The following is a 17004-nucleotide window of genomic DNA, read 5'->3' on the forward strand; positions in this document are numbered from 1 at the left end:
TAGTATGTAGTTATTAATAAACTCTAAACTTATATGTTTCATTCTTATTCTGTAATAATAAAATTATTACTATTATTAGACAAAGGCAACCCTAGAAATGCTAAAGTTTAAATTTAAACCAAAGTATTCAATAGAATTTTAAAGTCTTAGATTTTAAATTTCATTTTTATTATACATATATTAAAAATATATTAAAAATTAATTTATAGTTTTAACACTGGGAAGAAATTATAATTATTTTTTTAGGTTTTGCTAAAAAGGACTTGTATCCAGAGCCGTAAAATATTAAATAAATAAATAAAAAAAAAAGTTACAATTTCTACCAAAGCATTCTATACATTATAAAAATACAGACCCAACAGAAGAGAAATAAAAATAAGTACAGACAATGACGTAAACTTGGTATTAGCTATCTCATTTTAACACACAATGAACAGTAGCCTTCATCATTTGCCCTTGTCCGATAGTTTCGCACCTTCCTATGGTACTTACCAGGTCTCAAAATCATACCATTAATATTGGAAATTTTTAAATTAAGTTACATATAGTCTGAAATTAATGATATAATTTATTTTTAAGCAACTAAAAATAATAATGATTTTTAAATAATTACATTGTATAATTTGTCACAAATTCTTAATTTAGTTTCTGTTCTATTAGGTTCTAGTATACATTTTATTTTTGACATTAAAATTTTTTGGGTAAATTATTTTTTGTATGGCAATAAATAGTAGATATTGTATTTTCGGATCTGTTAACATTGATTTGTTTTGCTGTCATCAGTCATCAAATCAGCTGTGTATCACACACAGGGAACATGTAATAATAAATGTGCGTATTAAATTATCGGTGTGAAAATGTCCACTGAGACAATTGATAAAAAGGCAACTCAATGTTTATGATAAATTCACGGTTAACGAGACATGGCGCGCCGGAGGAGCAGCGGTATCACGAGCCTGGGGTTTAACCAGGATCAAGGTTTGGGCTTACTTCCTAGTTCGTCAACCTTACTTCTTTGTTCTTAGGATGTGCATTATTCATGATGTGGATGAGGTGAACGTGTGGTTGTAATGTCAAGTGGTGAGATGAAGACGGCGTGGTCAACGCGTGGTCACTACTGCGTTATGAACGACGCGTAGTTCGCCACGCTGTTACCATTCGTCACTGCTACACGTGTTGTTTATATTTTTAGCGCGCCCACGCGCAGTTTCTTGACTTCGTGCTATTGTTCGAGTCTAACTTTTATTTGCCCTCATTATTTTGAAACTTAACAGATTACACTAATTGTGTTTTGTTTTTATTTATAGAGCAAATCTAGTGAACAATTTGCATGGCTGCATGTCTCACCATGTAAAAGGAAAAATATGCATTGATACTTAAGCAACTAACATCTACATCTATCTATTCCAGATTTTTTTACATTTTGAGCAATACCTACTGTGATAAAAAGTCTCCAACATTGTTTACTAAACTTACCACATTTATAAATCACAATTTATTACTGTATTATATTATAACTATGTATTCATCATTCTAAACAACATAATATTATTCTTGTTTAATTTATTACATTAATTTTTACTATAAAAACATTATTATCTATTATACTATTAGAAAATTACAATGTTTCTATACTTAGAGACACATTTTATGTGTAACTTTATATTTCCAATATCTTGGTCATATAAAATTCCAAACATTATTGTAGGAAATCATTATTTTTTGATTTGATCTAAATAATCAATGTCTGTGAAAATTTATATCTATGAAAACCTATGCCTTCTCACCTTTTATGCATATCTTACATGTGAATTAATATATATGGAGCATATGCTACATCTATATTTTCTTTGGTGTTATTTTCTCCTTACTATCCATTTCTATTTAATATCTTTTTAAAACTTGGTGTCCAATCCTCAATATGGTATGCCCAAGCCAAGATGATCATGTATTTCATAACTTTTCCTTTGCTGCTACAACTTCAAACTTCCATACAACTCATAATAATAATATTAAAACTGCTATCCTTATTTTGGGAAGGAACTGACTTTTGATATATAGCATACGCTAGTTTGGGGGTCAGGACTGTATCAAACTGTACACTCATTAGTGTAAGGTTTAAATAAATAAATAAAATATGAGATTATAGAGGGGATGGGATTGTTAGTAATGGGAACTAGCGGTCCCATAACCAGTACCTAGGTTATTGGTCTGCTTCCACTTGGTTTAGATCATTATGGCTAATTAATGGAGAATATGTCATGACGGGAACTGACCTGACTTTATGTCAACATATACCATTAGCGCAGGTGCATATACAATAGCTTTGTCATCTCTAAAATTTATAAGAAATAGTCTTACATACATACAATTATCAAGCATAAAGTTAATATATAATCATTCTACAGGCTGCTTCACTTGCTGCCTTACAACTGGGCTGCGCGTGTACAATGTTGAGCCACTCGTTGAGAAGACCCATTACAGTAAGTCTACATATAAGTATTTAAGTAGCACCTCACACACTATACAACTATTCTGCCATAGCTTTATATAACATTGGTTTACTTGTCAAAATGTAACATATTTTTAAAGTTTTGTATGGTGTAATGCATTTTGAATCTAAACTGCTGCTAATAACCAGTATTGCTATTTTACAGGCAGCAGTAATCTCATAAAGTGTTGAGTGAGACCAATGCTTATGAGACTGTTTAATGACTATTATTATTATAATAACTTATATAAATGTCTGTTTAATATTTTCAATTCAACAACTTTGATCTTTATGATTAATAATTTAAACAAATGTTTGTCTTCTTATTTTTTTATTTTAGTCAACATAATGCTTTTACTAGTTCCATGTGATAAAATTATAGGGTTATTGCTAAAATAGTATTATTATTTTGCTGGAAACATTTCACTGAAATAATTTAAATATTTTAACATCTGATGAAATTGTTTATTTGTATGTATAAATAAATTTGCCAAATAATAATGTGTAGATGATGTCTGTGAGTGTGACACACAGTACCATAATTATGTATACGTACATGTGTCACAGTTGTTGTTTTTGTAATTGCGTATGTTATAAATGCGTAATTAAATTGTTAATATTACAACCCTAGTCAAGTCATTGCCAATTTTTTTATTAATATATTTTTAATATCTAACATTTTAATTTTAACATAAATATATGTATAGACAAACATTATTTTAAAACTAAATTAGTTATCATACATGGCTCGTGATAACCGATATAAATTTAAATTACTGTATATCAAAAAGTAAATGTTCGTAATAGTGAAAGAATTTTTCAAATGTACTGCATCAGTCTATGAAATCGTAATCGAATAGAAATCTTTGAAAATCACATTCTACGTACAAAATATTTTTATTTTATACGTATAACTGAAATTGCAAAAAAGCTGACGGCCCGCCTGATGTCATTAACAGCATCATTTGACATCCGTGATATACCACATATATTCCCATTCCATATGACTTAGATGCATACCCTGTAATTTATATAGACTTTGTAATATTATAATGGCGACATTTGATACTTTAACTCTGTCCGTTACTTCATAGAGAAATTTCTTTTTATACTTGTCAAGAATAACAATAACATAAGTAGGTAATCTGCTAAATTTAGACACTTGTTTAATCCTTTGTAGTGTAAGACTAGAGCCATTCAGTAGCACAAGGTTAAAATCTGACCTCATCCAAAATACTCTCTCTGTATAATACCCCAAAATGGTATATACATATAGCGCTTTTCTTTTACGCTATTCTACTTATGCCTTGTGAGTATTGAGTTTACTAAAGCATATTTAAATATTTGAAGCTCATCTTATGAGTTAATCATTGTTACTATTATTATATATACCTATTCTTTATGGCACAGATCATACAGTAATAAAATAAATTAGAGATAAGGTGAACAAAATGGACTTATTTCTGGAATAGATTATTGACCGGGATAAACAGTAATCTATGTACTTTTTACTCCCGAAATGTTGAAAATTTTCATAACACTATTTAAGGCGTGAAAACGACCCAAACTGACATGCTTTCGTTTTTGGAAATAGTGGTGCCCGCAATATTGTTATGTAATTACGCGTATACATTTTTAAATCTATTGATGATCATCAAACGGTAACAATAAATAAAGCTTTGTACAAAACTATTTATTAATAAATTATTTAATAAGATGGGCATATGTAAATATTCACGAAATAGTTCCCCCCTTTCATTTTTCTCAGCTTTCTTTAGCCATATTTAATAACATCTATTAAATTTTCTTTGTTATTCATACGCGAAACACACAAACAGACAGTTTTTATATACTATTTTGTCTCGTCATGATTTTATTATAATATTTAAATATACGTAATATGACAAACAGGACAGTATTTATCTATATAACAATATCTACATGTTAATTTAAATTTGTCATTTTTAACATAACCACACATTATAACAATTTAAGATCACGAGAAAACACTTAGGTATATACCTATTATCTCACTCTTATCTATTTTCCGTAATGGCCTATGGATGTTTTATGTTATCGCTAGCCGCAAGAATATTATTTAACATCTGCATTAACTATTCCTAATGTCCAGCCAAAACTTTGGTTTTACGTTTTACAAAAGAAACCGAATAAAAACGAAACTATCTATTGATGTATTTTTAAACGAGGTTGCCTGGTTATATATTTGTGTCAGTTTCACGTAGTTAAAAAAAATACATTACTATATCTTAGAAATAGTAGGTATAATAAAGTAAAAATATAGTGCTGTAAAATAATTATATTGAGAATCAGTTTTGATTACAGATCGATTATAAATTACAGAATTTAAGTAATTACCTAATTACTTCTTATGAACGTAGTAGTAATTTCACGAAGATTTACGACCGAAATCATATAATTTCATGTCATTCACCACGTTTGTATATTGTTTTTATACAGAAAACCATTGTGTACAGTAAAGCAATATTAAAATTGTTTCTTATTTTCTTATCGATGTTTTTATATGAATTACCACATACCTAAATGCGTATTTTTTGTTTTATCGCAATAAATAAATTATCGACTCATTGTAGAGACAGTATATGCGTATGTTTTTTTCGGTCGACGTACAGTTACAATTTTTTATGTTTTCTTTTATTATCTTAGTAGGAGACCAAGATAATAAAGAAATCTCTTTTAATCAGTCTACATTTTAATTGTAATCTTCCGGAAATAATTGAATTTCGCAATATGATGTTTTGATAGGAACTGCGTAGTGACGGTCGACATACAATGTTCATCAAGGTTGCAATTAATTACGCACTCTTTTATTCTCTTTCTTTCTTTTAATTTCTGTCTGATTTTAATATCTGATATCTAATATTTATTTTAGATATCAGATATTAAAAAAACATCATAATCTGGAATGAAACAAAAACTGTTTTTTATTGAAACAATTATTTCAAATCAATAACTCACTTTTAATCAATATTACACAGAGATTCTAACCTAACACCTAAGACATCAGAAATGATAACGCTCAAAGAAATTTATTATCATGCCTGCCACTTTTTCTAAATCGACCGTCACCTTGTTTACTATCACTATCACCTTGTATACTATTCATAAAATCAATACAGCAACTTTGTAGAACGACTGCTATGAATTGTAGCAAATAAAGCTTCTAGTTTAGTGTAATATGTATATTGAAATACTATACTACAATTATAAAAGAGAAGGTGTGTCTGATTGTTTGTTACGTTTTCATAACTAAAGTAGTCGTGAGCAATACGTAATGTAACCTACTATATAAAATAAAACAAAAAGAGTACAAGATCTATATGTGTATATTGTTTTTCTTTTCAAATATGGATGTAGGTATATGAACATAGAAATCTTGTTAATATTATAAACAATAAATTTTGTGAGTATGGATGGATGTTTGTTACTCTTTCATGCAAAAACTACTGAACGGATTTTTAAAAAACTTTACAGTAAAATAGCTTATACATCAGAATAACATGTAGGCTATAAATTTCACCAATAAATAACAAATAAATTCTCGTTCTATAACAACGGCATTGTTTTAATTCTAGGCAAGGAGGAGCTGGGCGAGGTGTCGCTATGCGAGATGGTGTTCCGCACCAACTGGCTCCTGGTGGTGAAGGCGCGTCGGCCCTGCAGTCTCATGCTGCTTGATGACCAACAGCGCGCTTATAGAGCCGAGGTGCAGTTCAAGTCGCCCATAAGAGCACTGCGCGCTAGGAGAGATAAGTATGTTGAGTTATTTATTTATTAGGTCACCAACAAAGTTCACACCAACACAATTACGTTATATATAACACATTACAATATACTTAATATACTTAGCGGAACCTTAATTATAGGCAACTACGACATTTATAAAAAAAAAGGACTTACTGTAGTCATTTACAATAACTATCACCAAATATGTCCACTGATAAATCATTCTTATAATAAGAGCTATAAATTCTTATTAGTCCTTATTTATATTAAACGTTGAGAAATGAAGTTAGCATTTTTTTAATACGTGATAATGGTATGCTGCACCCACCTGCGTATACGCTGGCAAGGCTTCAGTGTGAGATTATAAGATGAGTATGAAGTCAGATCAGACCAAATTAGCCCATCATGACGAATTCACTAGGAATCAACCACCATTACTAACTATAAAGGTTTAGTGGGATCAGTTACAATTTTCATCGGAATTATTGTGACATGATACCGTGCAAACAATGGGTCCTCCAACATCTTAGCTTTCCCTAAATTCGCCGGACGGCGGATTTATCGAATATCAGGGGTGAATAGAATAGAATAGAATAGAAAATCATTTATTCAAATAAACTTACATTGAAGCACTTTTAAATAGTCATTACATTTTTTAATCTACCGCTCGTTCGGAAAGCTGTCTCATCACAAGAAGAACGAGCAAGAAACTTGCGTGTTGCTCTTTTAAATAATTTTATTATTACTTTACATTTTTAAGTTTAAGTGTATGAATACAAACCACCAATTAGCACTAATTCTATTAAATACTCAAATAGAAAAAATATTGAATATATAACCAACTGGTTAAACAATTAATAAGAGGAAATCAGTCATAGTGATTAGAGCAGACCAGTCCCTACAAGCAGCACCCGTTCACGAGTATGACGGATGAGCCGGCCATCACTGCGCTCGACCATATTATAGGGAGTGCAATGACCCGGCCCACCACGCCACCACAAGTCTGAACATTTTAGTGAGCATGACTACTCAAAACACCAGAAACTCAGACTCAGTGAGAAACTCAGAGCAGATCTTGAAGCTTCTGACGGGTGTAGTTTAAAGGGATTCCCTACACATCAACACTAATCCCCCCTACTCGTGATGCTTTTACTATCCAGCCAAATTTTATATGAACCTGCTAATGTAGCTTATTATACTGAACATCTCGTATGAGTCAGATAAATGTTACGATTTACGGTAATATATCACGTATTTCTTTATCTTGTAAGTAGGTATAATAAATACGAAAGACATATTTAATTGAAATTTAAATATAAATTAGATTGTGATTGATGTTACCCTGTATTTTGTTTATTAGTTAATATAAAATATACAATAGGTATTATTTGCGACAAACAACCTGCGAATGGTTCAATGACATCAATTTCGTCATAATCTAAATTCATTATCTTGTAGGTATCTGTATAAAAATCTCGCACGTTGTTTATCCGTCGTAAACACCAAAAAACACCAACTAATTTCTACGACATGCTCAAATGCGTAAAAAATAGGATAGTTTTTATGGATCTTTATATCAAATTAGCACAGCGCTTCGTGATCGCCTCAGCTCCTAGCGTATACAGTTTCTATATTCATAACTTGCTAATAACAAAGTTTTAAGTACATGCAGTATTTCATGATGTTCTTAACTATGAATGACGATTAGAACCGATGAAGTGAAACAAAATCTTATTCATTGATCTATTTTATCAGTAGTTCATGTATAATAAATGAGTTGAATTTTGATATAAATTATACATATAGATCCAATATATAGATTTCTATATTATGATAAATGGACAGACAGTTGGATAATTTACGATGGCAATAAAATAGCCACTTTAAATTATATTAGGTAGATAAGATAATATCAACCTTGACCAAGTGGCCTGATTTACAATTGTCTAGTCAGATAAATTTATATTTCTTTATGATGAAAATTTTTATATAAAAATATGTAAATGCTATACGATATACGATTTTTGTCTGAGGGCACCACTAGGGGTTCAAACATCGGCTCAGGCTCCGTTGGAATAAGACAAATATCAATTTGAGGGAACAAAGGCCAGACTGCGTACTATTGATAAGTCTCAACGTAGTTTTTATCTCTCAAATCTGTGGCTATCACCATAATACTTACATTTTGGCCTTTGTTGACAAAAACTGTCTGCGCACGTCTTGAATATGCTACTGATATTATAAATTCTGAAGTGTGTGACGATGAATGCATGGATACTTTTTCACCCAAAAAATATTGGACGTAGCCACAGAACAAAAGAAAGAATTCTGTGGGATGCAACAAGTGAAATTTGATACAGAAATGGACCATTTACAAATAGGATACTTTTTACTCGATTGCATGCAGGCAGTCCCGCGCTCTACGGCTAGTCATAATTACAATAATAGCTCTATAAATACCGCTTATTCGACATTATTGTTTTTTCTTGTTTTCATTCCGCTAAGACATCATATAGTTGTATTGTTATACGTTAGTTAAACATGGCATGAATCATAATTAACTAGAATATTAATGCGAACCGTTGTCAAAGTCACGTGTATATTTATATTGTACGTGTATTAAGGCGGGTCCAGATAGTTCTTATTAAAAATGTTGCCTGAAGTTAATGAAAGCAAAGCTCCAAACTTCCAAATATGTAGAATGGATAACAAATACGTGATTTATTAATGGTTGACTATGTCAGTGCAGTCCAATGGAAGTTGGTGAGACATGAGGAATTTATTTGGAAAAAACATAATGGTTTCTAGGGAGCACGATATGAAAATGCGTCTGATAGGGCATATCTCTAGCAATGGGGCCACTATGTTGTAATTGTAGCCATTTTTAGCATTCCACCAATAATAAACAACCTCCACCAATAATAGTAACGAGCGTGCCGTCCGGTCGACATGGAAAAAAATATTATAAATAGAATACCGGATCACATATTTTTATTGATGCTATGAAATATAAATCTTATCAATTGTTACGTACGAAAATAGTTTTGATGATTTTTTGTATCTTGCATACATCATTTAGCATTAACATAAATCTACGTGGTTTTCAATGCTATATGAACACATTTTAGTTATAGTTTTTTAATAAAATAAACACCTACTATTATAAAAAAACCGGTTTTTCTCTATCTTATCTAAAACTATATAAAATTACGGACAATAAATGTGTCATAAAAAAATAGTGATCTAGCAGTTTGGTAGACTCGTTTACTTCTCTAAATTTACTGATAGGCGTATTCGATTATTAAGATATTGATTACATGCACGTTACTATATTAATATGATGTAAATATACTAATGAATCTCTTTTTAGTCTTTTTATTTACAAGTGGATATAATCATTCATGTTCTGACACTGTTAAAGATTGCACCGTGCATTCAAGATATATGAATCAACATGTTATGTAACTATGCCATTTCAAGTTATATGTCATATATAGTTATATGTCAACCGCTAAGATAAATGCCAGTGAGATAAATACATGAGTAATCTTATACAGGTTCCGGCTGTAGTAGGCGGCAGGGGTTCAAATATTTTTTTCTAAAGCCACAAGACTTAACTATGGAATGGTACGAATTGGAATGGTATGGAATAGTTATAGCGACTAGCTTCAATCATAATAAACATTGTAAAAATCTTATATTGCATAAATAATCATAAAATCTACTAATTTTGTCGATTATTTTTGCAATGAGTCGGGCCTAAAGTTCTGATATTTTCGTGTGACACACTGTAGTACTCGGCATTTTAATAGGTTCCGTTCACCCGTTTGAGTTAAAAGGGACAGGCTATAGATTACTATAGTGTATTAGTAGGTAATTCCGTCATTTTACCTAACTAAGAAAATACTCCAACCTCGTGTTGTTCCAGTATTTATTTTATCACATAATATTATAAGGATATCCAAAAATTCTGTAGAAGAAATTGTTATGCGATAATATATTTAACACAAAAGACTCTCTTTTCTATGTTAAAATGTAGGTATATTCTTTGTAAAATTTATAATACTTCTGGTGCAATAATATAATAATAATATAATTCATTTATTCAGATTACTCAGATCTAATTTGTTAGTAACAATGATATTTATCTATCTTAGTATACCTAAAATTTCATATTTTATCATTTAAGCGCCCAATAAAGAGTTTTTTTTTTCTTTATTTATTTAGGAGCATAAAATCATGTTAACTCCGTTATATCTTCTTCATTACATTACATAGTATAAAACAAAGTCGCTGTCGCTATCTGTCCATCCCTATGTATACTTAAATCTTTAAAATTGCTCAACGGATTTTGAAGCAGTTTTTTTTATTAGATAGAGTGATTCAAGAGGAAGGTTTATATATATATAATACATGTACACCCGGGCGAGGCCAGGGCGAGTAGCTTTTAATAAATAAAGTATACTTTGGAGCAATAATCTTGATTAATTTTATTATGATTTCCAGAGTGGCGGTGGTGCTCTCGTCCAGCATCCAAGTCCTCTCGCTGCCGTCACTCCAGCGCGTGGCTTTGCTCCGCACACCCCCTACAGGGAGGCCATTGTGCGCGCTCTCCACAGATTCCAACGCAGCGCAGATACTCGCCGCGCCCGCTCATAGAAAGGGCTCGCTACAATTGCTGGTGAGTAGCTTTAAATTATATTGTTTTCGTTTGTATTTGAAAGTTATTGACCCAAAGAAATACGGTCAAACTTGTAATTTATAGCCCAAAATAAAAAGAAATGAGGAAATACGATATTTATTTCACAATTTTTTAATTTTGTGTATTGAATACCTATTACTTTTTAGTTTCGCAAAAGTAAAGCAGTTAATTCTTTGTTTTTGACCCCTAAAATGCCAAAAAACTCTAAAATCTCTTTTCAAGCTTTTAAATTAATTTATTATTTAAAATTCTGTCCTTAGTGATATTAATTTACTTGAATCAAACAATTTAGTATAAACAATTAGGGATTAACACATGTATTTGTAGTTTTAAAAAATATATTTCGTGACTTATTCACTGAATAGTTTTGAAATACTCATGAAATGCAAATCTGCTGTTAACAACAGTAAATAGCATAAGGAAAGTATGAATAGCATATTAAATTATATTTATGATTTATCTTCAGGGCCTCGGTTTAGCACACCGCTTTACTTCTGATGGTCGCGGGTTCGATTTTTCGCACGGTACAAACATTTATATACATGAGTATGATTGTTTGTATCGTTCTGGGCGATTTTCTATATATATATTATGTATATGTTTACAAAAAAATCTAAGTATTTATATCAGTTATTTAGTACCCATAACACAAGCACTTACCTTGGGACTAGATGACGCAGTGTGAATTGTTCAGGAATATTATTATTATCTTATTATTTTTTAATAAAAAGGTAAATAATACATATAATAGCACCGCCGTGTTCTAAAATAGACGCCCGCTCACGAGTATGATGAATTTTTTTACAGGATGTGTCCCGAGCTGTAAAAGGCGCGCAGTCGAGCTCACCAGCAGTCGTGTGCTGCCACCAGACAGATCTAGTCTGCTTGAGTCTGTCGGCCAACGGCGCCAAATTGGCCACCGCATCAGCCCGAGGCACCATCATACGGCTGTGGGACACCGCCTCCAAACACATGCTGCACGAACTGCGCAGAGGGTCTGATTACGCGGATGTGTATTGGTAAGTTATCATTAGATGACTTTTTTTAGATATTTTCTTTGTTAGTTTCACGGTTGAGACATGTGTATTAATAACAAAGTCGCTGTCGCTGTCTGTCCGTCCCTATGAATGCTTACCATAAATCTTTAAAACTACGCAACGGATTTTGAAGCGGTTTTTTAATGGATAAAGTGATTCAAGAGGAAGGTATTTTACATGTACACCCGGGCAAAGCCGGGGCGAGTAGGTAGTTATTATATATACGTACTATATATATATATTTACGTTTGAGCAGTATAAACTTCAACCCGTCGGGTTCGCTGGTGTGCTGCGTGTCAGACAAGGGCACGGTGCACGTGTGGGCGGCGCGAGGGAACTACACGCACGTGGCCGCCGCCGGGGCAGTCGCCGGCCCTACACCCGCCAACTCGCAAGCGCCCTACGCACGCGCACTCTGTGCTTTCGCGGACGATAACAACGCCGTTGGTAAGTCTTCCTTTGTAATATTTCGGTAGTTGTACACTTTGTACATAGTCGTCCTCGCTTGCCGCTTAGCGGGGTAATTATAGACAGATGTACAGAAACAAAGAAAGACACTAAAATTCTTCCGCCAAGCAGCATGTTTTGTTGATATATGTATTAACTGTGCCCGCGGTTTCACACGCGTGAATTTTATAGCCTATGTATTATTCCGATGTAAAAGCTACAGTAAGTTTAATTAAAATCCATACAGTAGATTTTCTTGAAAAAGCAACAAACATCCATCCACATAGACAAACTTTGACGTTTATAATATTAGTAAGATAAGATACATCACAATACATCCTAATATTCTATGTATATTTTAGTCCTAAATATTTAATAATTTAAAATTAGGCTCGTTATTTTGTAAGTTAAAACTCTATAACTGTCAATCGCTGAAAGAATTTCTCAAATACATTTTTTGGGGTTGCGGAGTCTACTTTCATTACAACATAATTCGCCTCTCTCTGTCTCTTTATAAAATTTGTAATATATAATACTTGTATTATTGCAGTAATCTGTGAGGATGGGACCTTCCACAAATTCACATTCTCAGCTGAAGGCAACTGCCACCGAAGTGATTTTGAATATTTCTTGCAGGTTTGTATTTCTCATTGAGAATAACATAATTTACAAATCTTATACATAATTGAAAAAGTATATGAACTTGTATTTATATAAAGGAAGATAATTATATCTCACATTCACTTAATTAAGTACGTCAATATAAAAGCAAAGAACTGATATAGAAGTAATTTAGTCAATTCGTTTATTAAAGATATGGTTAGACATCATGTACCAAAAGTCCTCACATACTTCTCCAGTCTCCTGTTTCACTAAACTCATCTCAAGCTTATATAGTAGGTAATTACGAATATTTTTTATTTTCCAGGTGGGAGACGACGACGAATTCCTGCAATGATAATTTTTTAATTACAAAATTGACTTTTGCTTGATAATTCTTAAGTGACAGAAGTGACTACTGAATAACAACAAGCGACTTTACTATTTCATATCGTGATAATTTTCTATATTAAGCTATAATATGGTACCATGTGAAATGCTGTGTGTAATAGTTTAAATAATATTTACTCAAACTACATAATCACCAGTTAAACATATATTTGCATGTGGTTTCACGCGTATTTATAATTTCTAGTGTTAATATTCTATTTATCAATTTGTGATTATTGTGATATGGATATACAACTGATGGCAATTTACCATTTTGTCTGTTATAATAATATATACTTGTTTTACTTATGTAACATACATAGATTTAATTGCTTACTTAAGTATAATAATACTAAATCATTAGTAGTATTAAATATGATCGGTGACGTAGCTTTGTCCTTCATTTTTTTAGTCTACAATTATTAAACTAAAAATCTTCGGATGAAAATACGCTTACTCGGTCTCAAATATATCCTTGTTTATGTCTCTATGTGTTCACTATGTTTTACAATTATTTGCGTGATATATAAACTCGTGCAATGTTTCTCTGTCCTTAATACTTAAGTTTTTGTAATAAAATCCTAGGTGTAATATTGACAAAGCTTATTGTTTAAGGTCGACATGTTTTTACAAAAAAAAACATTATGCATAGGGTCTAAAATTATTCGTAATTGTAAAAAGACAAATGGTACTAAATTGCATTTTTATTTTTTATTCGATGATAAGTGAAATGTATGGTTAGCTGAAATTATATATCTGAAGTGTATTTAATTATGTAATGTTAAATGTAACCGAATGCTGAACATGGTGTCTTTCATTTTGTGGGTTTGATAGAAATTTATTTTTTTGCATTTGGTTGCATTATAAAGAGTTTATGTAGAATGTCTGAGTAGCCGTTTATGTAGTGTCCAATTTTAGCATAGAACACCTCCAGTCTTATTGCAATATACGGAAGGTGGAATAAACATATATGTATGATTTATTTTATTAGATTATTACATGCCCAAATTGCAGCTTCGCGCAATTGTATTGAGTATTGAATACATTACATGTATGTGCTGTCTATGCAACTGTATGTTTTTGTATTAATATTAAGTGACGGTAAATCAATATTTAATTTATATTTCCACTCTCTTTATGCATATATTAACCTAAATCATTGTTAGATAGTCTATTTTGACTGGTGTTAGAGAAATCATTTTGTAACTTTAATTCAAATACTTCTTTTTTGTATTTTATCGCTCAATATTATGTTATACCATATTGCATTTGCTCATTCTAGAAATGTAATTTGGTAAATCCATTTAGCTTTAATTTAAAAAACTTCACAAATTTTGATGTCAAATAAATATAAATATAGGTAATATATGCTGTTTAGTCATATGTTTGACTGAGAGAAGTTAGGTTAACATAAGGGTTTCTTATTGTGTTATAAATTTATATCAAAACACATGTTCAACCCTGTTATGTAAAATTAAATGTAAAGTTTTTGTGTAATTATGTAAATATAGTTACATATAGTTTTTATACTTTGTCAGTAGAGAAATAGCTATAAATAAAATAATGTATGTCTCAGCTATGCTATAATTATGATAATTCAGAACACAGAAATTGATAATAATTCTATTAGAAAAAAACAAAGGCACATTGTAAATAAAGCTTAAAATGTCAGATTATTTTTCTATGTTATTATGAGGATTGGAAATGATTGGTAGCAGTTTCTATTGTTGGTCCATGATGATATTGTATCAACATTGAAAATTCAAAATAAACATTTTTACTACACTACTGATGTATTTTTTACCCTAATTGCATTATTACTTGCAACCTAATTGCATGATTATTCATAATAATCATGAATAATCATAATTTCAATTTTATTTTTCTGAAAACTTGTCATAAATATGTATAATGTTCAGTGCTTTCATTTTTATTTTTCTTTATTTTTGTAATCAAATAGTTCTAACAACTAAGCAAGATTTACAACTACAGGAGGGGAATTTTAGTAATGGAATTTAATATCCTTATGATCACCATCTGAGAACTGGTATGTTTTATTCCTAAGGGATTTGCCTTAATTGTCTATTGTTGACCTGCAACATTCACTGTTAACACAGGTGCATGCAACATCCATCACTATAAGAGTCAACAGCATCTAAGATGGAGTAGTCTCTGACTACAGTGGTAAATGTTGTTTTTTAATGGATGGAGTGGAAAATGATAAGATGAATATGAGGTCAGGTCAGCTAGCCCATCATAACAAATCTACCAGAAATTTGTCATGATGGTTTCCAAGGGGAACAGCATGGAGATAAATGTGATGGGTGGAACATGGGCCATTCGTTACTAAAGGGGTCATCAGTCCACATAGACTAATGACCCCATTGATAATAGCAACAATTAACAATCCCATTCCCAATGTGACATTGAGCATGGCTATATTTCATGAGGATATTTTAATTCCACTTGACAATAATCTTGCTATATGGACAATTAACATTACCATAGACCATTTTTATTATTCTAACATTACTGGAGATTATTAAAAATTTAATTTTTATGGTTTATTAATTTTGATACTTGTGGTCTATAAGTTGATGATAATAATATATAAATAAACTCACAGGTATGGAACAAATTAATAAATATAATTACATTTGCTATTTATTAACAACTAACATTGAACATAATTTATATTAACTAATTACATTATAATATTTACATAATTACTCTTATGTTTCAGGTTTTTTTCTGTCAAATGGATCTGTCCAAACTTTCATATCTGAAATAAATAATAATAAATAGTATATAGTATAGATTAGGTTTACAGGTCATTTACTATAAAAAACAAATAACTCACTTCCAGGCTGAACTTGTTCCCTATTTATATTTTTCCTTGTTTCTTTTTGAATTTCTTCTGTAATTGTACAAAATAAATATATTAAAAATTACTTCAACAAACTGTTAGCTTTGTATTTCTACTTGCCCTTATTTTTTTTTTAAATAGAGATAGGTAGTAACCAGTAAGTGTAATATGTATATATTCTCATATATTAATTAAAAGAAACTTACTATATTGTGAAGCATCTAACATAGGACTTATAATTATAGGATAAAGTGTGAGTCCTATGAAACCAACAAATCCACCAATGAAGGCGGCATATCGCCAACCTTTCAAAAATGCCATTATTTATTTATTAATATTTATTCAGTACTTTATTTCATAATTTGATTTGAAATTCGTCACAGAAAATAAAAAAACAATATTTATTTATATAACCTTAGATAAATTCTAATTATTTGAAGTAAGTTTCAATGTGTCAGTGAAATATCAAAAATTTGACATGAACGAATGAAAATAATGAATGATAAAGATTGACAGACATTTTCTTTTAATATTTTCTGGGCAATCGTAAATCACGTAATTATTTTACAAAACTAAAACTTGTCTTACAGGTATTTTAGTACTTTCTATTTCGTAGTCTTCGATAGCAGTTTGGCATTTCCTTCCATTTCATCAAGGCTGCTTTAAAACTAAAAAAGACTCTAAAATAGAAATATATACTTTTTTA

At 30.9% G+C, this 17004-nt stretch overlaps 2 protein-coding genes across 3 annotated transcripts; one reads left to right on the forward strand and one right to left on the reverse strand.

The window, feature by feature from the left end:
* Nucleotides 1–781: 781 nt before the first annotated feature.
* On the forward strand, nucleotides 782–13911 carry LOC131842177 (WD repeat domain phosphoinositide-interacting protein 4-like). The gene is made up of 8 exons (XM_059190707.1): nucleotides 782–978; nucleotides 2409–2483; nucleotides 6106–6283; nucleotides 10763–10937; nucleotides 11766–11977; nucleotides 12252–12442; nucleotides 12993–13078; nucleotides 13371–13911. The coding sequence occupies exons 1-8, from the start codon at nucleotides 924–926 to the stop codon at nucleotides 13398–13400; spliced, it is 1002 nt and encodes a 333-aa protein (XP_059046690.1). The 5' UTR covers nucleotides 782–923; the 3' UTR covers nucleotides 13401–13911.
* On the reverse strand, nucleotides 13180–16741 carry LOC131842179 (small integral membrane protein 20). 2 transcript variants are annotated; one of them, XM_059190709.1, is made up of 4 exons: nucleotides 16505–16741; nucleotides 16293–16349; nucleotides 16163–16214; nucleotides 13180–13391 (listed from the first exon to the last, which is right to left on the reverse strand). In XM_059190709.1, the coding sequence occupies exons 1-3, from the start codon at nucleotides 16617–16619 to the stop codon at nucleotides 16165–16167; spliced, it is 222 nt and encodes a 73-aa protein (XP_059046692.1). In that variant the 5' UTR covers nucleotides 16620–16741; the 3' UTR covers nucleotides 13180–13391; nucleotides 16163–16164. The 2 variants fall into 2 exon arrangements, with proteins under 2 accessions (XP_059046692.1, XP_059046691.1); XM_059190708.1 differs by having other exon boundaries at nucleotides 16155–16214.
* Between the last annotated feature and the right edge of the window lie 263 nt (nucleotides 16742–17004).

The sequence above is a fragment of the Achroia grisella genome, unplaced genomic scaffold (assembly GCF_030625045.1).
Source record: "Achroia grisella isolate CSIRO2021 unplaced genomic scaffold, CSIRO_AGI_Agris_v1 utg215, whole genome shotgun sequence".
Taxonomy (NCBI): domain Eukaryota; kingdom Metazoa; phylum Arthropoda; class Insecta; order Lepidoptera; family Pyralidae; genus Achroia; species Achroia grisella.

What these genes read in the sequence shown, in the direction of transcription:
- LOC131842177 (XM_059190707.1), top strand. Translation starts at nt 924, where the DNA reads ATGGCGCGCCGGAGGAGCAGCGGTATCACGAGCCTGGGGTTTAACCAG. An exon ending in CGTTGAGAAGACCCATTACA is followed by an intron (nt 2,484 to 6,105) that starts GTAAGTCTACAT and finishes TTTTAATTCTAG; the next exon opens with GCAAGGAGGAGCTGGGCGAG. An exon ending in GGACGATAACAACGCCGTTG is followed by an intron (nt 12,443 to 12,992) that starts GTAAGTCTTCCT and finishes GTATTATTGCAG; the next exon opens with TAATCTGTGAGGATGGGACC.
- LOC131842179 (XM_059190709.1), bottom strand. Translation starts at nt 16,619, where the DNA reads ATGGCATTTTTGAAAGGTTGGCGATATGCCGCCTTCATTGGTGGATTT. An exon ending in GTTAGATGCTTCACAATATA is followed by an intron (nt 16,350 to 16,504) that starts GTAAGTTTCTTT and finishes GTACAATTACAG; the next exon opens with AAGAAATTCAAAAAGAAACA. An exon ending in GGAACAAGTTCAGCCTGGAA is followed by an intron (nt 16,215 to 16,292) that starts GTGAGTTATTTG and finishes TATTTATTTCAG; the next exon opens with ATATGAAAGTTTGGACAGAT.